General features: G+C 53.9%; 1 protein-coding gene across 1 annotated transcript in view; it reads left to right on the top strand.

Moving 5' to 3' along the window:
- PLEKHG4B (pleckstrin homology and RhoGEF domain containing G4B) overlaps window positions 1-26,123 on the top strand; it is a 62,217-nt gene that overhangs the window by 28,840 nt on the left and 7,254 nt on the right. The window contains 15 exon segments of the mRNA XM_036845871.1: window positions 2,595-3,819; window positions 6,974-7,165; window positions 8,080-8,203; window positions 11,919-12,012; window positions 15,836-15,922; window positions 18,013-18,129; window positions 18,475-18,573; window positions 19,201-19,343; window positions 19,853-20,062; window positions 21,685-21,787; window positions 23,665-23,778; window positions 23,860-24,021; window positions 24,640-25,026; window positions 25,058-25,244; window positions 25,247-25,355. Coding sequence (XP_036701766.1) covers window positions 2,595-3,819; window positions 6,974-7,165; window positions 8,080-8,203; window positions 11,919-12,012; window positions 15,836-15,922; window positions 18,013-18,129; window positions 18,475-18,573; window positions 19,201-19,343; window positions 19,853-20,062; window positions 21,685-21,787; window positions 23,665-23,778; window positions 23,860-24,021; window positions 24,640-25,026; window positions 25,058-25,244; window positions 25,247-25,355 — 3,353 coding nt within the window.

Below are 26,123 nucleotides of genomic sequence, written 5' to 3' on the forward strand. Positions count from 1 at the left end.
CTCAGGACCCGGGTGTGTAATTCTCAGCCCTGGCTGAAACATACAGACACTGACGAGGCAGCAAGTTGCGTGTGGCACCCAGACTCCATGCACAGAGCTCAGGCCAGGGACACGCTGAAGAACACCTAGTCACCATCTGGGAAGCTGGTCAGTCTTCCTGAAATATGAACAAATATGTTCAGGTGCTTCTGGTGCCTGGTAATATGTTGTTGAGTGGACCACCTGGGGACCATCCTCTGCCACAGGGTCGGGGAGACAGGACCCCAACAGGCAGATAGTTGGGACAGTGTTCCATGGACACACGCAGAGGGAAGCTTGTCCCCCTGTGCCCAGTCAGGCCCAGGAAGGTCGCCTGTCCCCTTGCCCAGGACAGCCTGGACAGTGGATGGTCTGCACGGGGCAACAGTATGTGAAGTTGTCAAGGACCCAGGGAAGCTCAGCTGTAGTTTTCACATTTAATCCACAGCCAGGTCCCTGTTCTGGCTTTTCCAAGGGACCAGAAAAGTTTTGTTTTGTTTTGTTTTTAGTCACCCAAGCAGGAAAGGAATGCTGAGATTTTTGGAATATTGTTAATAACTGATATGATGCGTCTATGATGATTGAAAACCTGCTATGATCTTGTGACATGCAGGTTCCTGAACCGCTTTGTGAAAGCTCATTATAAGGAAAGACTCTGTACTTGCTTTTAGCAGCTGAACTGTAGCTCTTAAACAGTGAAGCCCACCCACCTCCTTTTGAATAAAAAAGCTTTGGTTCTAACACCTCTTCCTTGAAACACCTCAAACAACCTTTTTTTGTTTTGTTTTGGGGTTTTTTTTTGGTTTTTTTTTTTTTTGGCTGCACCGCCCGGCTTGTGGGATCTTAGTTCCCTGATCAGGGACTGAACCTGGGCCCTTGGCAGTGAGAGCATGGAGCCCTAACCAATGGACCGCCAGGGAATTCCCTCAAACAACCATTTAGAGAAGGTGTTGAAATGAGAGAAAGAAAGCTCCTTTTCAACCTGGAGTTTTCTCAGAACTGGAACTACTCAGAACATGACTATATTTATAGCATCTGTTGAATTTGGATTCCAGAGGAGTAGAAAGATTTACAATCAAAACTGTAGAGAGTTTGCCTTTCAGAACTGTGGTGGGTACGTGTCCGCTAACGGTGAGTGCAAAAAAATTACTGTCTGTTAAATGTTTTTTTTAAATCTCGCAGTAACTAAGGCAAAAATAGGACCACAATTCATAGAAAGAGCAAAAGTACATGAGAATTTACAGAAAACAAGCATCAGAAAACTGTTGGCTTCACAATCACGTGATGTGAATTAAAACAACAATATTCCACAGCATACATGTTAATTTAGGAAACAGTTTCTTGATGTAAAGCCTTACGCTGCTAATCAGCGGGCACGGTGATACCTTACTGTGATACCCTACTGCTGACAGTATGTCTCTTGATGACAAATTGGTCATATTGTCAAGAATCATAAAAGACATTCATAGCCTTTGATCCTGTAATCCTAATCCCGGAAAATGATAATTTAAAAGAAGAAGAATATCATGAAAATGATATCATGAACACGTTCCTTGCATTTTTGATTTACAATAGAAATCCATAGAAGCACTGTCGATTCTGACAATAGAGGATCCTTAAGTAGCCATCAAGATGGCAACTGAGTAACAGAAGTGCTCGCTTAGGGTGACTGCTGACAAGAATACCAAATTCTGTCTACATTACTATTGCAGTTTAAATAACTAATAATAAACAGTGGATAAGGGCACAGAAAAGTTAAACGTCTCTAGAGGTATATTAGGATGAGATTCTTTCTTCTTTTTCATTTTCTGTATTATTTAATTAGGGGTTGTGCAGTAAGTCAGTGCTGGAGTAGGGAAAGCTGCAAAAAAAATGCTGGAACTAAACCCAAACAGTAGAATGTGATCCCGTTTCAGAACCTGTATCTGCAGCTCTGGCATGTGGGCGTCCCACCGCTGTTCCCTAACAGCCTGACACCCTCACGCCCCACGGAGACACTGGCTCATCCATCCTGACGTCGAAACCTTTTTTCTAGAGCAAGTTCTTCTCAAAGAGGTGGTTAAGGACTCACCCCATAATCGACAGCTTGGTTGCAAACTCCAGTGACCCCTTCAAATAAGTAGAAAGGACGGCTGCTGTGGGTGGGAGCTTGCGTGACGTGGGTGCCCTAGATCAGTGCCCTCTCACCGTGGTCCCCACCCTGCAGTTCCAGAGGCCGTGCTCTGCCTGCGGGCTGCCCGTGGGTGCCGTGAGCTTAGACCAAGGGCTGCAGGGGCAAGAGGGTGAAAGCCCAGCCCCTGCCCAGGTGGGGCCGACCCCTGGGAGTGGCTCAGCCCACAGCCCCTGGGGTTGAGCCTGTGCCTGGGGTGGCTCCCCACCCCCAGCTGTCCACCTCCCCCAGCCACCCAGGAAGAGCTGTACGAACGCGTTTCTAACTGCCCTGTCGTCAGTCCTGATCCCTTGGGTGTTCTGAGGTGCTGGGGGCCCCAGTCGCCCACCCTCCTGCTGGACAGAGACCAGGGGCTCTGACAGGTTCCACGTCAGCCGCTAATCTCCCTCCGTCGCTCTCGTCCCAGGCCAGGTACGCGGGCCTCCTCTTCCTGCACGAAGGCTGGCCGCTGTGCATCCGCGAGAAGGTGGTGGTGCAGCTGGCGCCCCTGCGCGGAGTCAGCCTCAGGCCTGGGGACTTCTACCTGCAGATCGCTGTGGCGGCGGGGAGGCAGCCCGCCAGACTGGTCTTGAAACGCCTCTCCCGGCTTGGGCGAGGCTCGGAGGAAGTCGCTGTCCCTGAGACCATGTACGGCTGTGTCTTCACGGGCCAGTTCCTGGAACTGGTGAACGGGGAGCAGAGCAGTGTCCCCTTGCAAAACTGCTTGCTGACCTCGGGCTCGGCGGTCTACCGCGCCCCCTGGGACAACGTCACAGACCCTGCCTTTGTCGCCACCACCGGCACCAACCTGCGCAGCTGCCCCAGCCGTCCTGGGCCTCAGCAGCCGCCACCCGGCAGCACCTCGGAGGCTGCAGCCCCGGCACCAACCGCGGCCAGCCCCGCTCCCCAGGGAGGCACGCCTTCCAAGCACACCCCAACCCTGCCCCGCTGCGCCGGGCGTCCCAGCAGTGACCAGCCCCGCCGTCTTCCTTCCCCAGGAAGGGCTGAGTGCGAAAGCCCCAGGACCCTGTCCGGGAGTCCCAGTGGAGGCCTCACGGGGGTTGGCCCCTCAGAGCAGGACCCCTGGGAGTGTCCTGAGAGCCCTGAAGGACCAGGAGGGAGGCTGGACCCCACGGACAGCAAGGACGGCTCCAAGGCCCTCGCCTGCCACGCAGAGGGGGGCAGCCCGAGCTCCAGGAGGCGGCCGCCCAGGGCCCCAGCCAGTGTGGAGGCCAGGCGCTGGTTCAGGAAGTCCTACATGGAGGCCCTGCGGAACCCTATGCCCCTGGGCTCCAGCTCTGAGGACTCCATCGGGGACGAGGCCTGTGGCTCCCAGACCCACGGCCGCAGGGCCTGGGGGGCCAGGGCAGCGGCCAATCTCACCCAGAAAGAGATCCCTGGCCCTGGGGGAGACCCCCAGGAGATCCCGAGTCAAGAGAGTGGTCCAGGAGCTGCAGGGAGAACCCTTCCCAGGAGGTCTCGATCCTGGGATAGGTCCCTCAGAAGCTCCCGAGGTGACACCCGGCGGGCCTCCCAGCACTTAGCCAGCACCAGGCCCGGGGGTCTCCTGGGAGGACAAGCGGCGGGGACCAGAACCACAGGCTCCAGCTGTCCAGGCATGGTGGAGAGTCCCAGCTGCACAGGAGAGGAAGGTAAATGTCCACCCCCGCTGCCCCCACCCTCCCCTCCCCTAACACTGCCCTCCCACACTCCCCTCCCCCACACTCCACTCCCCCCACACTCCCCTCCCCCACACACTCCCCTCCCCCAACACTCCCCTCCCCCACACTCCCCTCCCCCACACTCCCCTCCCCCACAAACTCCCCTCCCACACTCCCCTCCCCCAACACTCCCCTCCCCCACACACTCCTCCCAACACTCCCCTCCCCCATACTCCCCTCTCCCCACCCTCTCCTCCCCCCACCCTCCCCTCCCCTAACACTGCCCTCCCAACACTCCCCTCCCCCACACTCCACTCCCCTCACACTCCCCTCCCCCACACACTCCCCTCCCCAACACTCCCCTCCCCACACTCCTCTCCCCCAACACTCCCCTCCCCCACACACTCCTCACCGCCACGCTCCCCTCCCCCACCCTCCCCTCCCCTAACACTCCCCTCCCAACACTCCCCTCCCCCACACACTCCTCCCACCACCACTCCCCTCCCCCCATACTCCCCTCTCCCCACCCTCTCCTCCCCCCATGCTCCCCTCCCCACCCCTCCCCTCCCCACACTCTCCTCCCCCCCACACTCCCCTCCCACACAAACTCCTCCCCTCAACACTCCCCTCCCCCCATACTCCCCTCTCCTCCCCCCATCCTCCCCTCCCCTAACACTCCCCTCCCCACACTCCCCTCCCCCAACACTCCCCTCCCCTCCCCCATACTCCCTTCTCCCCACCCTCTCCTCCCCCACCCTCCCTCCCCAACACTCCCCTCCCCCACACTCCCTTCCCCCAACACTCCCCTCCCCACACTCCCCTCCACACTCCCCTCCCCCACGCTCCCCTCCCCCCCACCCTCCCTTCCTCCTCCTCCTCCCCTCTCCCACCTGTGACAATTGGTCTGGTCACTTGATTCAGTAGAAGCCTGTCTCCATGTCCATATCAACTGTTGAAAATGTTTACATGTATTCATTTCCGGGGCTGCCACAGCAAAGTACCACAGACTTCGTGGCTCCAAACAACAGAAAATTATCCACACATTTCTGGTCCTAAAGTCCAAGATCAAGGTGTCCCAGGGTCCCACTCCCTCCAGAGGCTCCAGGGGAGGGTCCTTCCTGCCTCTTCTGGCTACTGGAGCCCCAGGCATCCCTTGGCCAAATTCACTGCCCTTCATCCTGTGTCTCACTGTGTCTCCAGCCTCCCTCTCCTTTCTCTTGTAAAGACACCTATCATTCAATTTAGGGCCCACCGTAAACTACACTAGTTCACTTCTGCAAAGAGCCTTTTCCAAATAATGTCACATTTGTGTGAGAGTGACGCTTCCCTCTCTGAGGTGATGTGTGAGGGTGAAGCTTCCCTCTCTGAGGTGATGTGTGAGGGTGAAGCCTCCCTCTCTGAGGTGATGTGTGAGAGTGAAGCCCCCCTCTCTGAGGTGATGTGTGAGGGTGAAGCCCCCCTCTCTGAGGTGATGTGTGAGGGTGAAGCCCCCCTCTCTGAGGTGATGTGTGAGGGTGAAGCCCCCCTCTCTGAGGTGATGTGTGAGGGTGAAGCCCCCCTCTCTGAGGTGATGTGTGAGGGTGAAGCCCCCCTCTCTGAGGTGATGTGTGAGGGTGAAGCCCCCCTCTCTGAGGTGATGTGTGAGGGTGAAGCCCCCCTCTCTGAGGTGATGTGTGAGGGTGAAGCCCCCCTCTCTGAGGTGATGTGTGAGGGTGAAGCCCCCCTCTCTGAGGTGATGTGTGAGGGTGAAGCCCCCCTCTCTGAGGTGATGTGTGAGGGTGAAGCCCCCCTCTCTGAGGTGATGTGTGAGGGTGAAGCTTCCCTCTCTGAGGTGATGTGTGAGGGTGAAGCCCCCCTCTCTGAGGTGATGTGTGAGAGTGAAGCCCCCCTCTCTGAGGTGATGTGTGAGGGTGAAGCCCCCCTCTCTGAGGTGATGTGTGAGAGTGAAGCCTCCCTCTCTGAGGTGATGTGTGAGGGTGAAGCCCCCCTCTCTGAGGTGATGTGTGAGAGTGAAGCTTCCCTCTCTGAGGTGATGTGTGACAGTGAAGCCCCCCTCTCTGAGGTGATGTGTGAGAGTGAAGCCCCCCTCTCTGAGGTGATGTGTGAGGGTGAAGCCCCCCTCTCTGAGGTGATGTGTGAGAGTGAAGCCCCCCTCTCTGAGGTGATGTGTGAGGGTGAAGCCCCCCTCTCTGAGGTGATGTGTGAGGGTGAAACCCCCCCTCTCTGAGGTGAATCTGGAGGGAAGGCCCCATTCTCTTTTGTGACAAGTGACTCGAGGACCCAACTCTGAGGAGATGTGTGAGGGCGAAGCCTTTCTCATTGAAGGGGTGTGTTTGGACGAGGACCCCCTCCCAGAGTTGATGCTGGAGGATGAGACCCCCCTCGCAGAGGTGATACGTGCGTGGAGATCCCCTTTCTCAAGAGGTGTGTGAGGCGAGGAAGCTCTCTCTGAGGCACGTATCTGGCCAGGCCCCCACACTGAGGAGATGCGTGAGGGTGAAGCCTCCCTCTGTGGAGAGGTGTGTGAGGCAGCGACCACCTCTCTGAGGTGATGCTTGAGGTCGAGGCTCCTCTCACTGAGGGGATGCGTGAGGGTGAAGCCTGCCTCTGTGGAGAGGTGTGTGAGGCAGCGACCACCTCTCTGAGGTGATGCTTGAGGTCGAGGCTCCTCTCACTGAGGGGATGCGTGAGGGTGAGGCCTCCTCTCTGAGTTGATGTGTGAAGCAAGGACGCTTTCTCTGAGGGGACGAGTGAAAGCGAGGCCCCCTTCTGACATGATGGGTGAGGGAGAATCCCTTTTTCTGCGCAGCGTGGAGGGTAAGGACTCCCTCTCTGAGGTGATGTATGAGATCGAGGCCTCATTCTCTGGGGTGATGCAGAAGGTTGAGGTCACAATCCGTGACGTTATTCAGTATAAACTGTTTCTCCCTTGGGTGTTTTCTGGTTGTCAGGATCTGAGAACCTGTTTATTTATGTGATTTATTCATTACTCCTCAGGAAAAGCCTGACCTGCAGATGTGCTCACTGACCTTTCCCACCAGAAATGGGACAAGTTCACAGGTCTCCTGTTTTCTCCTTGCATTTGTAGCTGCCTTCAAACCAGAGAAATGCATTATCTTTGACCAGGTCTCTTTCCTTTGTGCAGCTGGCGTCTGTGCAGAGGGCAGCAGCTTCCGAGGAAGCAGCCCCATCCGGTGTTCAGACCTGCTTGCTGAGCCGCTGTGCCCCGAGGGTGAAGGGCGGACACCTGGCCCAGGAGACCTGCCCAGCCAGGCGCCCAGGCAGGAGCTGGAAATCGACCAGGAGCTACTGCAGTCCGGGGTGGTCACCCTCCCAGGTGAGCACGGCTGTCTTGCTGACAAAATACCGCGGGCCAGCAGCTCATGAACACCAGAGCTTTACTTCTCACAGTCCTGGGGGCTGGATGTCCACGCTCAAGGTGCAGCATGGCGGGTGCTGGTGAGGCCCCTCCTGGTTCATAGTCAGCACCTTTTCACCGTGTCCGCACATGGCAGGTGGGCCAGGGGTCTCTCTTTTATAAGGGCATTAAGCCCATTCATGTGGGCTCCACCCTCAGGACCAAAACCCCTCCGAAAGGTCTCACTTCCAAATTCCATCAAATCAGGCATTAAGATTTCAACATCTGAATTCGGGTGGTTACGAACAGTCAGAGCATGGCGATGGCCCTCACCCTCCCAGGTGAGCTTGGCTGTCATCCGCCCAGGTGAACAGCAGGCTCTGCCCTCCCAACAGATCTCACATCTAAGCCAATAACTCAAATAGTGTTTGCAGGTCCTGGCTCCATACTCCTCGAGCTTGAAGCCGCGGGTGTCCCTAGGGGCGCCACCCCCTTTCACGATGGCCCCTTGTTAGTTCACAGCCTCCTGGGACCTTCCTGGGTGGAACCTGAAATTGCCCACATACTCACAGAGGGCAGAGAGAGACCGAAGAAAGAGGCCACACTCCACATTGGCAGGTGGCAGGTAACTTATATACCAGGCTTGTATAGGGTGGCCTCAAGATTTCCAACCCGCCCGCCAAAATCTTAAAGTTTACCTGGAGGCCTTAACTGGGCTCAGTCACGTTACTCTCCGGTCGGTCTCAATGCCACACCATTATCTCAAAGGTGCGTCTTTAGGCAGGTTCTGGGAGCGAGGAGGGCAGAGGAGCACAGGGGCCTGGGTCCAGCTCGGGGATCAACTAGCGGTCACATCCTCTCAATGACCTCTTCCAACACCTGTATTTCTGCAGGAACCCGAGACCGTCAGGGAAGAGCGGTGGTGCAGGTCTGTACAAGGGGCCCACTCTGGTCCAGCGAACACACGTCCAGTGCTGAGCTAACCCGTCTGCTGAAGTACCTCCACACCATCCCCAGGTGGGACTGAGCCCGCCTCCAGTTTTCAGACCCTTTGAGGATAAAGCCCACTGAGGTGTAATCTCGGGTGGCTCCTGGGCTCTGCTGTCTGGCGCGTCACTGCTGCAGGTCCCGTCTCCCACCTCCCCCTCCTTCCGGGCCCTCCTGCCCGGGCTCTCACGTGCCGTCCCCCACGCACCCCTTCCCTCCCGTGCGCCTGGACGCCTCTCCTCCGAATGCAGGCCTGAATTCTGCATTGCTCTTCATTGCTCAATACTTGCTTTAAGCATTATTTATCTCATGTTTTCTGCTCCACCTCTTTCTAAAAAAGATTTGAAGTGACCTTGATTAAAGACACGAGCTGATACAAACAGAATGTTTAGTATAACCAGGTGAAGAAATCACACAAATAGGAGGTACCTGGTACCAGAAAGCAGAGAAGACTGACTGCTACTAGGCCTTGTGTCATCGCTGGGCCTCCGGGCAGCCAGCAGCACATGTGCCAGGAAGAAAGTGCACCAGCCCCTCCAGAGCCGCATCTTCCTGGTGTGGAATTCCAGGGGACCTTGCCTCCTGCGCCCTACGCAAGGAAGCAGACATGCTTGGGTGACCCTCTCCAGGGCTCTCCATGGACCAAGGACAGAGATGGGGGCGGACGGAGAACCGGAGTCAAGGACGGTTAAAGCGCATTGTTTGGGGCCCCTCCCTCCCATCAGGTGCAGACAGGCTTCGGGCTCCCTCACGGCCATCAGACCAAGAGCCTCCACGGTGCTGGGTGGACGCAGCCCCAGGGCTCAGTCCTAAGGGCAACGACCCAGGTTTGAATCCCGGCCCCGAATCCCAGCCCTGCCCTTGGCTGGAGTCGGTAGTGTGCCGTGATGAAGGGATGTCTCATGGGTGTGCTAGAGGGGCTAGAGATAATCTCTGTGCAGTCCCTAGGGTGAAGTCATGTGACCTCATGTGAGCGCATGCTGGGTGACTCACCGCCACGTGTGAGCGCGTGTGGGAACACGCTACCTGGTGTGCCCTCGCGTGACATGGGAGCGGTCCCTGGTACAGGATCACCTGTGACCTCATGCTCGTTTGTGGAGTATTGACTTTCTGTTGAAATTTTTTCTAAGTGGCACGGGTACAGTCAGTGTGGGAACACATAGGCAGGAAAGGACTTAAAAGAACTGCATTCCCCCAGGCTCCTTCGCAGAGTGAGGCTCCCAGTTATTTGCAGGGCCTACTTTTACTGCCCTGAGCCTAGGATTTCAAACTTATCTTTCAGCACAGATTTCAAAATATAATGAAACGACTCTGAAAAAAATTAGTTTCATCCTTGCACTAGTTCATACTCTATACGCCTCAGGTAAACACCTTCAAAGCCCTAGAATAATGACATTTTCTGTTTACCAGAAGCTTTCCTTTGACCACTGCAGGGAGGTCCTAATTGACCAGGGCCCCCCACTGCTGTGGAGTCTGTGGGACCGGGGCTGAGCTGGATGTCCAGACGCCTGCTTCTTCCACTTTGCCGCAGGCGGTGCAGACCGCCCGCCGCTGCTCACCGGCTCATGAAGACCTGGGAGAAAAACGTTTCTGAAGACTTAGAGGAACTTGTTCTGGAGCCCGAAGGTGTGGCTGGTTATTCCCCCACAAGGGCTGTAGCTGTGAGCGTCCTGATGGAGAGCGGCACCGGGAGAAGCCACATGCCCTCAGCTCTTGGAAAGGGGCAGCTGAGATGCCGCATCTTTGGGAGGAGCGCCCGGGAGAGTCTCATCATCGGTTCCCGCGGGCGTGTTACAAGGAGCCCCGCGTTCCTATGAGTTTGCCTCGTGAAAGGACTGCCATCAAACTCTTAGATACACAGAACCTTAAACTCGGAAAGGATCTTGGCTGTCGTCCATGCACCCTCCTGCGCCATACAGGAATCCACCCATCCATCCTGCCATCCGCACTTACCTGGGAATACAAAAGGGAACAGCAGAAGTTCCTGCCCTGATGGAGACACACACGTGAACCCGAATTATCGCAGCTCCCAGGGTGAGACAAGCCCACAGTGCCGAAAGGGACTTCCCAGACATACTGTGCCCTGGAGGGGGGAGAGGGTTTGCAGACAAGAGGGGGAGCAAGGGCACACACAAGGCCTGGAGCAGTCGGGCGCTTTCTGAGGACAGAAGACGCTGTGAAGACAGCAGGCCCCCCGGGCCGAAGACCATGGCGTGTGGCAGGCCGAGCGGCCGGCAGCTTCAGGAAGACAGTTCTGAGGCTTCCGCGGAAATGCAGACCCAGACATCCAGGGCAGGTCTGCACAGCGGCCTGGGGTGGACCAGGGACCCCAAGGGGCCAGACGGGGGGCCTGGAGGCCGCCGGCCGGTGGGAGTGAGGGCGAAGCAGAGGAGTCAAGGGGTCCAGAGCAGGGGCAGGCAGAAGAGGAGCGGATCTGGTCTGGGGTTCCAGTTGGCACCAATGTGGATGCAGGAATGAGCAAAGGGATCTGTCTCAGCCGCTCAGGACCAGGGCCCAGCAGCCGTCTGACCCCGGGAACAGCCCCCAGGAAGGGCGGGGCTGTCCTGCCAGCTGCCAAGTGGGTGACGTCGTAGAGGAGCGCGTGTGAGTCACTGAGCACGACCACCCCTGTGGTCCTGGTGAGGCCACTTGCTGGGCTCTGGGGCCGCGATTGATTTGGCAGATGATGGGAAGCCCCAGGGCCGGGGGCGCCAGGGAAGAGAGACCCACGACGACAGAGCGAGATCCAGCCGTCCCTGCTGGAGGCCGCCGGCCTGACCGGCAGGGTGGACACGAGACCCTCCGAGGAAATGGAGCATCTCGCCCAGCTCGTGGCAGCACTGACCAGGCCCCGTGTGGCCAGGCAGGTGGGCACCGAGAAGCCCCTGAGCAGAGACGTAGCGTCCACCTGCCTGCTCCCACCTGGGCCTCGAGGAGCAGGCGGCACCGGGCGCGTCAGCTTGGGCTCCACAGCCCCACTTCTGTCCTCGTACCTGGCCTCCCCCAAGAAACACCCTTTAAAATGTTCTTTAGCAGTTGTACCCCAAATTGAGCACACCTGACTGGGGGGCGAACGGGAACATGGCACTAAAACCGTGCAGCTCTGCCAGCCTAGTGTAAGCCGGCATCGGTCCCGGGCTCAGTGCGGCTGCGTGTGCATCTAGAGACCAGCGTCCAGACAGGCAGCTGAGTTAGAATACTCGCTGACCCCGGAAGCTACAGCGGAAGGCGGTTCCCAGGGACACTGAAAGCTCTGAAGAGTGAACGTACCGACTTGTCCCGGCCTGTTATTCTTTCCTGTTGAATCTGGAACCGAAGCTTCTGATCACACGCACAATACAGACAACGGGGTTTTCCAAAGCACGTGGCGAGATTTTTAGTTTCAGGGGGTGCTCTGCAGTCCTGCATCGACCCAAACAGACGAACTAGTCCAAAGACTCCCAGGAGCCTCTGGCTCCTGGATGAAGGCCCTGCTTCACTCTCCCGGAGCTGCAGCTGGGTGGGTGGTGGCGGGCAGGAGAGAGGAAGCAGACCTCCCCACCACTGGCCCACCACAGTGAGTCCCGGTTGCCCCACCTCCAACTGAGAAGCCGCTGATTCCTCAGGAAGCGGAAGGTCGACGTGTGTCAAGTCAAGAGTCCCGAACTCGTAGAGCCAAGAGCATCTGGGTGGGGACGCGTGTCATGGAGAGACAGGGAAACTCGTTCTGGATGAGATTTAACACCTCCTGTCTTTCTTTCTCCAGGAAGGAGGTGCGGGAGCTGGGGCTGGTCATCCTGGTGGACGCACGCAAGAGCCTGGCCGCCCCCGCCCTCTCCCGGGCCCTGGCAGCCCTGCAGGTGAGCAGGTGGGTCCTGTCCTGGGGCTCCGAGCTTCTCCAGGCGCAGGGGTCAGCAGCCGCCGCCTCCCTCGTGTGAATCTGGAGACGTGGGGAGGGGCCTGAGCTTAGAGGTGCAAGGAACAGAGCAAGTTCCTGCTCCTGCCCCCTCCCAGTCTCGCTGCAGACCTTCAAGTCCAGCTGGCCAGGGTCAGCCGTGCAGACGTTCTGGTTTGTGCTCTGACTCAGCAGGAACGGTGATGACGTCCCTTCACAGCGTATCCGTGTCTACTGTCCGACTAAATCTGGGTGCAGGGTAGATAGTCACCCTCCCAGACAGGAATGGAGGCCTGCAGGGGCGGCCGCCACTCACGGTGGGGTGTGGGCCCTGGACCTTGGGTGGCCAGGAGTCCTGGAGCCCTCTGGGACGGGGTCAAGGCCGGTGGTCTAGCGGTGGCCTCAGGAAGCCCCAAGCCTGGGTTCCAGGTCATGAGTAGAATCCAGGGAGTCCCTGGAATGGAGAGAGGCACCACTGGATGTTTCAGGGACCCAGGGCCAGACGGGAGCCTGAGAACATTCAGTGTCCCTCAGACGTGTGTACACAGGGCTCCTGTGTGCCAAGCGCTGTGCTGGGGTCTGGGCTCTCAGGCACCTGGAAGCCTCCACCAGCTCCCTGAGCTAAAACCGTTTCCTCTGTTCCATCTCTAACGGTGCAGCACTGGCCACTGTTCTCACCCAGGCGCCTACATTTTAGGGACGCCAAACAGAAATTCTTTCAAGGAAAGATTTAGTGACTGAGGTTGGAGCAAGTCTGATAGCTGGAGAGCAGGGCCTGGGGAAAGGAAAGAGGGACCCAGCAGACAGGCTGTGCACGGGGCGGGGGCTGGGGGAGGCCAGGCCGGAGAGGCTTGGGGAGAGGATCCAAACTTCCAGGCGAGAGGAGAGGCGGGCACACCGTGCTGTATGCCATGCCGCGAGCTGTACCGCGTGTGTGTTGTGTGCGGGACGGAGCAGAGCAGGGCCAGACAGCCAGGAAGACGCAGATGCACGTCTGCACACTCTGCGGGCGTTTCCTAAAGCGGGAGGACTGGGGCAGCTCTGCTCCTTTGGCATCCGATGGGAACGTGAATATCAGCAACCATGAAGAGCCCATGGAAAATCAGGGGTCCAGCCTCAGGCAGAGATGAGTGAGCCCTTCGCAGAAAGTCTGCCGCGCTTCCCCACCCTAGCTGTTGACCTGAGTTCTAGGCAGATCGGACCTGGCCACTTACCGGTTTCCCCAGCATTTCTTTTTGTACAGACTTCCCTTAAATCCTGGGCCACTCAGGTCCCATGGGGGAGGCAGGCCTGAGAGAGGTGGTCCCTGACCACCCACGCAACTCCCAGAGCAGAAGCTAGGAGCTGGGAAAAACGGCAGCTACATCTGGGACTTTTTATCACACGCGAATAGTCTAAGGAGCTTCATGATGGGGTTACGAGAGGAAATCGAATTCTTTTCCATGTCTGGACATAACTATTCCACAAAGCTGGCTTTCAGACTGCCCTGAGGGCCTTGCAGAGAAAGCTGGCCTGCAGACCCCTGCCCTGTTTTTGGCTCAGCTGACAGCAAGATTTCTGATCCAAATGAGAGGAATGGAAATGAGCTGGAATTTAAGGATCATGTGTCCATTTTCAATTTAAGTTTTGAGGGATGTATAAAAGTAGTTAAATATTTTTACAAAGGGCAAAAAATTTCAGCTGTTCTTCATATCTACCTCAAGTAAGTATACTTCAAATTTGTTAAATTATTAAGGTTCAGATACCATAGAAAGCTTTCCATTTTGAAAAGGGAAGAGTGATTTTTTTCCCTTTTGGTGGAAGAAAACCCTGAGAATTTGCTCATCCCTACCCCACTCGCAGCAGGTAACTGTTACCTTCTTAACATGGTAATTGTCATAGATCATTAACTGTTCTCTCTTATCTGAGAATTAACATTAATTCTCTTTGGAATAGTAACAAATCCTAATAGTAAAAATTCACTCAAATAGGAATATATAAGAAATATAAAACACTTTTCCAAACTGTTTGTAGTTTTAATACATGATAACTCAAAATTTTAGCTAAACTGAGTAAGAGAAATAGAATATGGCTCTAAAATAGGAAAACAAGATTGTTCTTTTCTATGGCTTTTCTATGGCTTATTCATTCAACAAATATTAACAAAAAGTGTCATCCACAAGAAGCCACTTAACAAAAATATAAGTATACAGGATGAGCTTAAAACAGGTAAGATATCAGTTAGTCCTGAGGCCCATCCAGTAAATTCATTTCAAAATAGGGGACTACAAAAAAGCCTAAAATTTGTTTATCACTATAAGAAAGTATTAAAAAGTAAAGCCTTAGGGAATATGAATGAAGAAACACTGGGTAAATAAAAGCATTTTATTGCTGAATGATCTGGCCTCAATATAATCTAGCAAACAGAGACAGGAGTTTGATTAAAGTCATAAACACTTTTTAAAAATAAGATTTTTTTCAACCAATAGAGTTGGAACAATTGGACATCTGTATGCAAAAGAAAAGAAAAAAAAAGAAATCTTCAACACATACCTCATATGATATATAAAAATTAACTGAAAATGGATCTTAGACCTACATGTAAAATCTAAAACTGCAAAACACCAGAAGAAGACATAGAAAATCTTCATGACCTTGGTTTAGTCAAATATTTCTTAGCTCTGACCCCAACAGCATAATCCATAAAAGAAAAAACTGATAAATTGAACTTCATCCAAATTTAAAACTTCTCCTCAAAAGACATTGTTACTGAAATGAAAATACAAAGCCAAGACTGTGATAAAATGTTTGCAAAACACATATCTGATAAAAGACTTGTATCCAGAATGTATAAAGTCTCAGAACTCAATAGTAAGAAAAAAAAGTCCAGTAAAATATGGGCAAAATATTTGAACAGACTTTACCAAAAAAAATTTATGAACGGGAAATAGGCACGTAAAAATATGTTCAACATCTTTAGTCACTGGAGAAATGCAACTTAAAACCAAAATGAGATCACACATACAGCTACAACCACAAACTTGACAAGAACAAGGCCGTGGTGTTGCTGGTGGGATGCAGGACAGTGTAGCCACTCGGGAAGACTATTTGGTGGTCTCTCACAAGCTAAACATACACTTAACCACAGCACCCGGCAAACCAATGGCTGGATATTTACACCAAAGAAATGAAAACACAGTGTTTACAGGCTTTGTTTATGATTGCCAGAAACTGGAAACAACACACATGTCCTTCATCTGCTGAGTGAACAACAAGACTGTGGTGCCTGCAGTCGAGGTAACATGATGAGCAGTGAGAGGCGTGAGCTGCTGACCTCCCAGCGCTGGGGATGCGTCTCAGGGCCGTGTGCCAAGTGAGAGAAGCCGATACTGCACTGCATGAGTCCGTTCATACAATATATGCAAAGGCAATTTACTGAGACAGAAAACAGATGGGTGATTGCCAGGGACTGCAGAGCTGGACTACAAAGGCACATGAAGAAATGTGCGGGACGCTAAACTGTCTTATATCTTGATTGTGGTGGTGGTTACATGACTATAAGTTATGTCAAAACTTAGAGAACTGTACACTAAAAAGGGTGAATTTATCCTATGTTAATTATAATCAATAAACCTGATTACCTTAAAATTCATAAGGGCAAATAATTTATATTCACAGAGAAGGCAACTACATTTTATGCATTTTAGGAACTTTTGGAACATATCAAAGTAGAACCAATAAAAATTGGACAATTTTATTAACTCAATGAAGTTAAAAATTAGAAAGCTAATCAGTATTTCTTATTTCAGAACACATCTCCTCCCTTAATTCATAGTATTTTGCTGCTGGTGGATAAAGAATCAGCATTTAGGCCTGACAAGGATGCAACAATTCAGGTAATGGTTTTAGACCGTAAGCACAAGACTGACTGATGACTCTGACAGATAGACCCTGAGTGATGCATAAAATTAAATATTAGGGCACCTAGATGAGATAACGTATGAAAGAATTTCTGTAAGATCTAGTTGCTTCTATACAGGAGCCTGGAAACCTGTCTCCAATGCCTTGAATTCTTGCAGGACCCCTGCAGAGCATAACATCAGAAAACTTCTAAAAATCTGGTTTTTCTTCTCCACCTCATTTGTTTTCTTTCCTTCTCTTCTTGCTTCTTTCTCTTTTATCTGAAAATGTCTTTACTTTGCCTTCATTCGTATTTTTAAAATGTTCTCTCTTCCCCTCAGGTTTCTTTTCTGTTTTTCTTTCTTTATTTTTATTTACTTATTTTTGGCCATGCCACGTGGCTTGCGGGATCTTAGTTCCTGACCAGGAATCGAACCTGTGCCCCCTGCAGTGGAAGCACAGAGTCCTAACCACTGGACCGCCAGGGAATTCCCAGCCTTCATTCTTGAAGGATATTTTCACTAGATGTAGAATTCTGGCTTGACAGTAGTTTTTGTTTGTTTGTTTGTTTTTTCAGCACTTTAAAGATGTTGTTCTGGTGTCTTCTGGCCTTCCTAGTTTCTGATGAAAAGTTCATAGTAAAAAAGTTCATCTATAGGAAATGTGTCATTTTTCTCTGGCCACTTCTAAGATTTTCTCCTTTTTTAGCAAATTGACTGTAACATGACTCGGCATGGTTTTCTTCTTATTTATCCTGTTAAGTTTGGCTGAACTTCTTGAACATTTATGTTTATGTTTATCACCAAATTTAGGAAGTTTTCAATCATTATTTCTTAAGAGTCTTTTCTGCCTCATTCTCTCCTCTCTTTCTTGATTTCAATTACACATACAGTAGTGATATTGTCCCATAAGTCTTTGAGAATCTGGGAGGTTTTTTCACTTTTTTTCTTCTCTTCAGATCAGATTGTTTCTATTGATCTATCTTCAAGGTCACTGACTCCATTCAGCTATTAAGCCCATCCAGTGAGTTTTTTAGTTCGGATATTGTGTTTTTCAGCTATAAAATTTTCAGTGGGTTTTTAAATAGATTTTCTATATCTCTGCTGAGATTTCCTATTCTCTCATTAATTGCAAGCATCTTTTCCTTTACATCATTGACATAGTTATAATAGCTGCTTTAAAGTCCTGTCTAATTACAACATCTGTGGTCTTTTCTGGGTTGATCTCTGTTGATTGTCTTTTCCTGAAGCTTCAGAATGAGTCACATTTTCCTGATTCTTTGTGTGTCAAGTAATTTTGGATTATATTTTGAACACTGTGAATATTCTGTTGTAGAGACTCTGGATTCTGTTATAAACCTTCACAGAATGCTGTTTTAGCATGCATCTAACTTGATTAGACTGAGCAGGTCCAGTTACACACAACTGGAGCTCCCTTTCCCCAGCTTTCTTCATGGGGTGGATATTGACCTTCACTTTCTGCCCCAGCTCTATCCTCTGGCTGTTTAGGCCAGAAAGATGCCCATTTTCTATCAGAGCTTCAGCCACTCCAGCCTCACCATATTGGCAGCCTGCCTTCAGGCCAAAGCCACAAAAACGGGGAGCCACCCCATGCCAGTCCTTTTACCCAGTTTCAGTTGCCTCCATGGTGGCTTTGTTCACACTCCAGAGCTTTCAGATGGCTGTCGTTATACTTTATCCAGAGTCTGGTTTTGTCTGGGGAGGGTCAACTCTGCCAAACCAGAAGTAGCTCATCCTTGATTCATCCTCTCACTTTTCCCTTCCTCCTCCTGCCCTTTCCCTTCTCCTGTTAACATCTTGCCATCCCTTCTTCCCCAACTTTTCCATTCTTTTGGTGTTTCCTCTATTTCTCTTGCTGTCTCTCCTTTCACGTCTCAGTTAGATTCCTGTGTCCAACCACATATACTCCAGTAATGCCACCAGCAGGCAGGATAGCTGACCCCTAAAGTTGCTTCTCAATCCTCTCAAGCCAGTAACCCAGCAGTTTTCCCAGGAGTGAGCCATTCTAGTGGTTTTTCCTGAGGGCTGCATCCATGGCCATGACCAGTGAATACCTTCCTTGGCAGTGTGAGCTGGTGGGTTCCCTGAAGGCCCTGCACAAACTTGTCGACAGCTCCCAGCTGACTGCAGACCTCGAGGGCTCCTTTCCCTACAGCCACAGTGCCTGGATCTGCTTCCATCGGGTAAGGTGCAACTCACAGCTGCTGCACATGCCAGTCTCCTGGGCTTCTCCTTAGATGGATTTTTTTACTTAAGTCAGAAAAGGGCACCCCCCCCCAAGTGTCACACCTGTCACAGTCACTATCAACAGTCTGTTTCTGGACAACCACACCGTGGTGCACTTGAGAATGCCGCTGAAACCCCACCCTGGGCGGGGGAGGAACTTCTGTAGATGTGCAGAGGTCACCGGGCAGCCGCATGGCAGGCTTTACAACCTGAGATGGGTTTAAATGTGGAAACTCACAGCTGCTTGTTTCAGCATCTAACAGAACCTGTCTTTATGTCTCCTGGCTCTCAAACCTCAATAGAAGCTGGAACCCTTCACCTCAAACTGCAAGGAAGCCATTGTTTTCCTACAAAATTCAGTCCACTCCCTGAACACCCACAGGACCCCAAGCACAGCACAGGTAGCTTCTCGTGTATTTTATTTTATTTGACAGATAGGTGGGAACACAACAGTTTGGTCAAAACCATCATCCTCAGCAAAAATTTTCAAGCCCTTTTTCATTCACAGATCCCTTTCAATTAGCAAAAAACTTCCAAAAGACCACTTCCTCCCCCTTGTGACCAAAAAAATCCCACTCTGCCCAGAAAAGAAACAGCACCAGTACATTTGCTGACATGCCACCAAGGCACAAGTGATTGCTGTCAGGAGTGAGTGATTCAAAGGAGACACACAGGCGGACTGTCTGGAGGGACCCCGACGGCCCAGGGACCAGGGGCCTGGAGACGCCTCCCGGTGCCCAGGGTGCGCGGTGAAACCCACGGCCTCGTCTAAACGCCAGGATCTCCTCCTGCTGCCGCCTTTAAGCCTCCCTCTTCCTTTCTGCCCGCAGACCTCAATTCCCTCGGGCAAGGGCATCTGGAGCTGTGCTACGTCCTGCGGGGGCTGGGTGGCGTGTGGGGTGCGCCGAGCCACCCACCTTTAGCTGGGTTGACAGAGCAAGGACGTGGGTCACACGGACATGTCCACTAGCGCTAGGCTTGGGAGGACTGGAGGAGGACTTCCAAGCACGTTTCTCCCGCCCGGGCAGGAGGTCGCAGAGTTGATCGGCAAGCACAGGGCGGTGATGAAGCATGTCCTGGAAGACGCACGGCTGGTGGCCCTCCGGCTGGAAGGCGGCACCGTGCTGGCACGGCTGAGGAGGGAGGAGCACGGCGCCGGCCAAGACTACCAGTGAGTGTCCCGCTGGGGCAGCGCTGGACCGTAGCCCAGCCGGGGGAATTCCCAGTGCTCTGCCCACTCACGGGAAGCCCGTCTTCATCACCTGCAGTGTCTCCAAGGAGTTCAGTGCTCCATTCCTCTGACGGACACACTGTGACTGACCAGAGATTAATTCCCTTTGTAACTAAAGGAAGCCTAGCAGATTCCTTGGAAGGCTCAAGTGGAGAAAGGTCACTTCCTGGGATTCAGCGTCAGTCCTAACCAAATGCTTCCTTGCCTGTTGCCTCCCAGGCCCCGGGTCCACCCACCCACATTCCCCTGCCACCTCCGGGGTGCCCGCACCTGTGGCTGGCAGGGTGTCACAGCTCCCAGGCATGTTTATGCTCTGCTCGGGCTGTGGGCCTCCTCGGGGGCTTCTGTTTTTGTCAGGTGTACAGAGTGCAGTTGGTGTTTGTAACCAGGGGTCACCGACGCGGGGCTTGCTGTGAACAAACACCCCGACAGCTGCCTTCCCTTTCCAGGGACACCATCGAGGCTGCCTGCAGGCTGTACAACCAAGTGGACGAAGAGGTCCACAGGCTGGTCCTCGCCTCCAACAGGTGTCTGCAGGAGCTGGAGAGTCTGCAGGCACTGAAGAAGCTCCAGGAGCGAGGACACCAGTCAGGGCTCCAGGGGGGAGGCGACCAGGTCAGTGTCCTGGGAGAGGTGACCAGTCAGGGCTCCAGGGGGAGGTGACCAGTCAGGGAGCCAGGGGGAGGTGACAGTCAGGGCTCCAGGGGGAGGTGACAGTCAGGGCTCCGGGGGGAGGCAACCAGGTCAGTGTCCTGGGAGAGGTGACCAGTCAGGGCTCCAGAGGGAGGTGACAGTCAGTGCTCCGGGGGGGAGGTGACAGTCAGGGCTCTGGGGGGAGGTGACCAGTCAGGGAGCCAGGGGGAGGTGACAGTCAGGGCTCCGGGGGGAGGTGACAGTCAGGCTTCCAGGAGGTATGGAATCGGGTTACTTGAAATAACCAGTGTAACACTCACTATTTTAATCCAGATTTTCTTTATATTCATATGCATATAACGATTTCCAAAAGCTTATATGTTTTTCAAGTAAAATCCTTATTATTTTATCAGCCACTGTTTCCTGGTTAGTGAATGTGAAGCCAGGACCCCCCGCCCAGCCAGCAGCATAGGGGCAGTGAAGAGTGGCTGGAGACTCTCTGGACCCTCAGCTGGCCCTGCATCCTCCAGTGTCTGGTCACCATGGGGCAGTCAGGGTGGGAGGGGCGCCACCCCAGGGCACCCCAGACTGGTCCCCAGGACAGCCAGCAGTCACGGTGGGGTGTGCATACTGTGTATTTTCCCTCCCTGGCCTCCCCACAAACAGCCCTAGCGCCCAGCCATGGGCCAGTGGGGGGCCTGGGTGGTGGGAGATAGTGACCCAGCTGATCTAGGCTGCAGGGAAGGGGAGCCAGAGGCTGGCAGGGAAGCACAGACAAGAGGCTGACCAGCTCACCTGGTCCTGGTGGTGGCAGCCTGGAGCACGGCTGACTCGGGACACCCCAACCTGGAGGCAGGCCCTGCCTGGGGCTCCTCCACCCCCTCCTCAGTCCTGTGGGGTCCCCTGTCTACCCTGTAGGGTCAATTCCTTGTCCTCTGGGGCCTCCTCCATCCTGTGGGGTCTACTGTTTCTTATATATTATGTATTTTATTATAAAATGTCCTCCAGGACTTCCCAGAGAAAGGACGGAAACTCTAAGACCTGCACATCCGATGCTGTCTCTTCTCCTTCACAGTTCTCAGTAGTTTGTTCTCCCTCCGCGGCAGAGGCACCGTAGGGTCGTTCAGCCTCGCGGGTTGCCGGGGAGTCTGCTCCGCTCCCCTCTCGGCCTTGGGCTGGGCCCTGCTTTCCCCCCAGAACCTCGCCCACCTCTGGTCCTCGGGCCGCCTCAGCCTGGTGAGCAGAAGCTCCTCCTTGGCCCCCCTAGCTCTGGGGATTCTGGGGTTCCTTGATGAGCACCCCCGTTTCCCAGATGCCACGCTTCCTGCTGGTCCGCTCGTTTTCTTCCTTTTCCATTTTCCACGTCGCTGGCCTTTTCCTCTACTTTCAGAGTAGATTTTATGGACTTTATCTCCTAACCCCACTGTGTGCTTTTGCTTCTGCTCTAACATTGGTAACTTCCACGGAGGTTTCGTTTGTTTATTCCTCTCAGTGGCCCTTCTTTACAGCTCCTGACTTGCTCTCGCTGAGATACCGGTCATGGTGGCTGCCCAGCCTCTCTCCTCTCCCCGGGGACCTCTGCAGGCTTGTTCTGGCTTCTCTTTCTCATGCTGGAGGCTCTCCTGGTGATCCTAGGTTGCCCGCCCAGCTCACGAGTGGGGCGGGGCCATTGGAGGCCCCCTGCTGGGCCCATGTCCGGAGATGCCACCTCTGACCCCCGAGGGGAGGGCCTCCTGCACGTCAGGGAGGAGGTGAGACTCAGCCTTCCCGTGGCCCCCTGCCTGCCTGCCCCTCTGCGGAGAGCACCCCGGGCCCCGCGGGGTGGACGGGGCGTGCACTGGGGCCCCTGCCTCGCCACAGCTCCCAGGCTCCCTCAGCTTCGCCACCTGCTCAGGACGCCCAGGGCCCCCCAGTGTCCCTCCTCCCAGCCTCTCTGTTGCCCCCATCCTCTATACCTTGAAAGAGGTTACTGACGCTTTAGCAGTGTTTCAGGAGGGATCAAAGTTAGATATGTTTTAGTCTGCCATCTTCACCCAAAACTAAATACACTTTAACCTAAACATGGGATCATCCTATATAGTGTGTTACATTGTCTTTTTTACCTAAGAAATTGCACGCACGCTGTGGAAGAATTAGAAAGGAACTAGGTTTTAACCACGGTGAGATCCTGCCACACACGCTCCTCTGGCTGGCGCTGAGGGGGCCCTGCGTGGGCACGCACGCCCGTGGGAGTCTCTGGGGCTCTGCCGTGCTGTTCGCTATTACAGACATCACCACCTGCACATCCTTCGCACTTCGTGATTGTTTGCAAATTCCTAGGCTGGATTGGAGGGTCAGGGTGCACATCTTCTGAGGTTTTCAGACATCTGCCAGCGGCCTTCCAGACAGCTGGCCCAGCCTGGGCTCTCAGCAGCCTTTGGAGGCCCGCCTTCTCGTTTGCCAATCTGACAGGTGACGATAAAGTGTCTCATCATTGTCTGCATTCGGATTTTTTATGCTGCAGTTGAACCTTTTCTTCCTACATTTATTGGTTATTTTTACTTCTCTAATAAATTGCTTTTTCATGTACTTGGCCAATTTCTATACAGTTTGTAATAGTTTCATTATGTCACTTCTAATCCTTTGATTGTGTTGCAAATATCTGTAATTTGTAATTTGTCCTTTAACTTTGCTTATGATTTATGTGGCCTTTCCTATCTTTCGGTTACAGAACGACTAATGTATTCCATTATAAGACTTTCATGGTTTGAATTTCTCCATTTAATTTTTCAAACCGACTGGAATTTATTTTTTCTCGAGGCCGGAAGTGGGACCCCACCTCTGAGGTGCCTCTGCCCTGCTGACCATTTCCTCGTCTCTACCTGGCGGTTCTAGGACTGCAGGTGCTTCCTTGCAAAAATCTAGGTTTGATGGTTTTTTCCATGACTCTGTCCACAAAGAGCATGTACTCTGGTCTCTCTCCTCTGCTCGTACATCTGAGTTCATTAAATACAATTATTGTCCTGATAGGTCCAGCCCAATCGCTCCATTTTTAATAGCAAACCTCTTCCTGGGTGTCTAACGACCGGATGCCCCTGCATTGCCCTGTGAGGGTTTGCCTCCGACGTGCCCGCGGTGAGCGTAGTGCTGTTGCCATGGGAACTGTGTCTCTTAAGTGATGACCGTGACCTCATCGGACTGCGTGGGTGCAGGCAGGCCTGCCATCGCCCCTCCGTCCCTCCCAGGTGCCACCAGCCTGAGGAATGTTTCTGGAGTTTGTGTAGCATAGTAACAAGTTTCGAAACTGAAACTTCTGGATCCATTTTTCAATGATCTTAATTTCCATTTCCAAACAATTAAAACAGTTATAAGCTTGAGCCATGGAGATCTGTGGTCATCCCAATCCCTCTCCAACCCAAGCTCATTCACTCCCATTCACAGATTGAAAAATCACGAGTGAAAACCATGGTTCAAACTGAGGCCGAGTAGCCTTCGGATGCGCTCAGGAGAGCCGTTTGGACGAGGCGTGTGGCTGTAGGAACCGGATGCACTGGCCCCGAGGCGGTGTCTGACACCTCCTTTGTCCTCCGAAGTCTTAGGGCTGGACTCCTTAGCACGTTTAAAAGTAAAACCTTCTTTTCCTATGTAGATCACATCGTGGTTTGAAAAAGAAAGAGAGAAATTCCTTGGGCCTTTGGAGCTGCTCTCTCTGGGGAACACAAAGCAGTGGCAGGCGTCCCAGGCTCTCCCGGACGGGCTGACGGTGGGTGCCCACCAGGACACACGCAGGGACACCCAGGGCACTGCCGGGGCTTGTTCTGATTGTTGGCTCTTTGGGCCACAGCAATATCGTCCGAAAGGGCTGCGGCTGATGGAAGAGGACTTGCAAGGCGCAGAGGAAGGGACCCAGGCCTTCAGAAGGAGTCTGAGCGCCAAGGCCGGCCTGGCTGAGCGGAGGGAGGGCGAGCTGGCCAGGCAGGCCCGCGGGTCCGAGTTCTGCGAGATGGTAAGCGCCCCGGCCCAGTCCCTCCCAGGGTGTGCACGCGTTGCCCGGTCCTTGCTGCGGACATTTCGCTGCGAGGTGGGCGCCCCCCCAGGCTCTCTGTAGACCTGTAAGGGATTTATTTATTGTACCAGACAGGCCACGAGGACGCGTGAACTGTTCTTTCTGTTTACCGGCTCAGTTATAAAAGTCCACTTACTGTCAAAGATCCCAGAACGATTGCTGCAGCACAGCCGCACCTGCACTCTCGCGAGCGCCCTAGAATACCTGCCGTTAGGGCGCCAGGGCCAGAGTCCTCGGGAGCACAGAACCCAAGAGGCCAGGGCAGGCCGGGAACTCTCGGCCCGAGGTCCCTGGCCCATGGGTCCCACACCAGGCAGGGACGCGGACCGTCTCACGGCCTCTCCAGCCCTGATGCCCACGGTCGAGTCCGGCCGGCAGTTGCCACCGCGAGCACAGGGTCTTCCTCTCGCTCTGGCCTCTGGCTCACCCTGGTCCTCGCTTTGGGCGACCTGGTCAGCAGGCAGAGCGTGACCTGAGTTTACTCAGGATGCTGGCTGAGGCCGCCCAGGCCGTGACCGTCCTTCACCGCGCTGACCGGCGCCCTCCTGTGCTGGGCAGGTGAGCGGGCGGACACTGCGGTGCAGTCAGTGCCTGGAGCACCTGGACCCAGAGCTGGTCACCGAGGGTCTGACGCGCTGTCGCCGGGAGGCCGTGCAGAGCTTCCCCAGGGCGAGTGTGGTGGTGGTGGGCCCCGGCGGCCACTGGGCGCTGCCACGGGGCCAAACCTTGTGGCTGCAGAGCCGGCAGACCCGCCGCCGCTGGCAAGAGGCCTTGGAGAGGCGGCCCCGGGCCCCGGCACCCTGCCTCTGGGCTGGAGCCCCCCGAAGCACGAGCTTGCCCAGGGACCCGAGGGGCAGCCCCTTGAGCCTGCCTGGACCCCTCCCGCTGACCCCGAGGCCCGAGCTGGGGAGTGGGCCGGACAAGCTGCTGTGTGTGGCCAGGAAGGTGAGCACCTGGGCCCAGGTGTGACGCACAGGACAGCAGCTGCACGTGCTGCTCCGCCCGCCCCAGGAAGCACCCCCTGAAGAAAATTAGGGAGAAAACACAAAGCTTCGCGACTCCTCAGCTTGACAGTGGCCCCAGGGACTCCCTCCGGCTGGGCCACACTGGGGTCTTTATCAAAGGCCTGGAGGTGGCCAGCGCCACCGTGGCCTCAGAGAAGCAGCCCCGCTGAGGCCACGCGCCGAGAACCCTCGGCTCCCTCGGAACCGGAGTCTGTCCTCTCCCTCCAGGATCCACCCCTCCGAGGAGGGTGGGAAGGGGCGAGCTGGAAGGTGAGGCAGATGCCCTCAGCCTGTGGGCCTAGGGGTCAGTGGGACCTAGAAACCCAAAGCCGTGAAGTGCCCTTCCACCGCGTGGGAAGCCCACGGACACCCCTCCAGGCCTTCCCCGTCAGGTCCAGGCTGAAGCACTCACGTCTGATTTTAAACAAGACATGAGTGATCTCCCTGTGCTCGGAACAGAATCTCTAAAAGCCGCCTCCTTTTTCAGGGCATGTAGTGACCTAGCACACCCGCTCTGATGGTTAAACAACCAACTCTAGTTGTTTAGAGCCCATTTCTAGAAAATTACAATAAGCAAATCAAGCCCCCAATGTGAAGAAATTACTTTAAAAATTGCTTTTAAAAAAGTCTCTAAGTATTGAGGTAAGAAGTGTGTGCCCGATTATCTGTTGCCCAAATGAAAATGTCCGTTTAGTTTGTTAAATCTTTAGGAAGATGTTTGCAAAAAGATACGTCCTATTAGCTGTCTGGATAAAACGTGGTCAAGGACCCCGCCCACCCCAGTGACAGTCAGTGACGCCAGCCTGGCCTCACAGCCTCTGGGTTGTTTGTCCCTGATTATAGTGAGCCCTGGCTGGAGGGGGGCGTCCTCCTGGTCTCCTTTGCTCATTGGATGGGTCCACGTGTGTTTCCTCCAGACAGCAGCTCGAATCTGAACTGAGATGGTTACAAAATGCTCTTCTGAAACAACCTTCAACCACCTTGTTAAAGGTGGACCTTGTGGAGTGTGGGCAGGCCACAGGGAGAGCTGCAGGTCTG

Source organism: Balaenoptera musculus, chromosome 3, assembly GCF_009873245.2.
Source record: "Balaenoptera musculus isolate JJ_BM4_2016_0621 chromosome 3, mBalMus1.pri.v3, whole genome shotgun sequence".
NCBI lineage: Eukaryota > Metazoa > Chordata > Mammalia > Artiodactyla > Balaenopteridae > Balaenoptera > Balaenoptera musculus.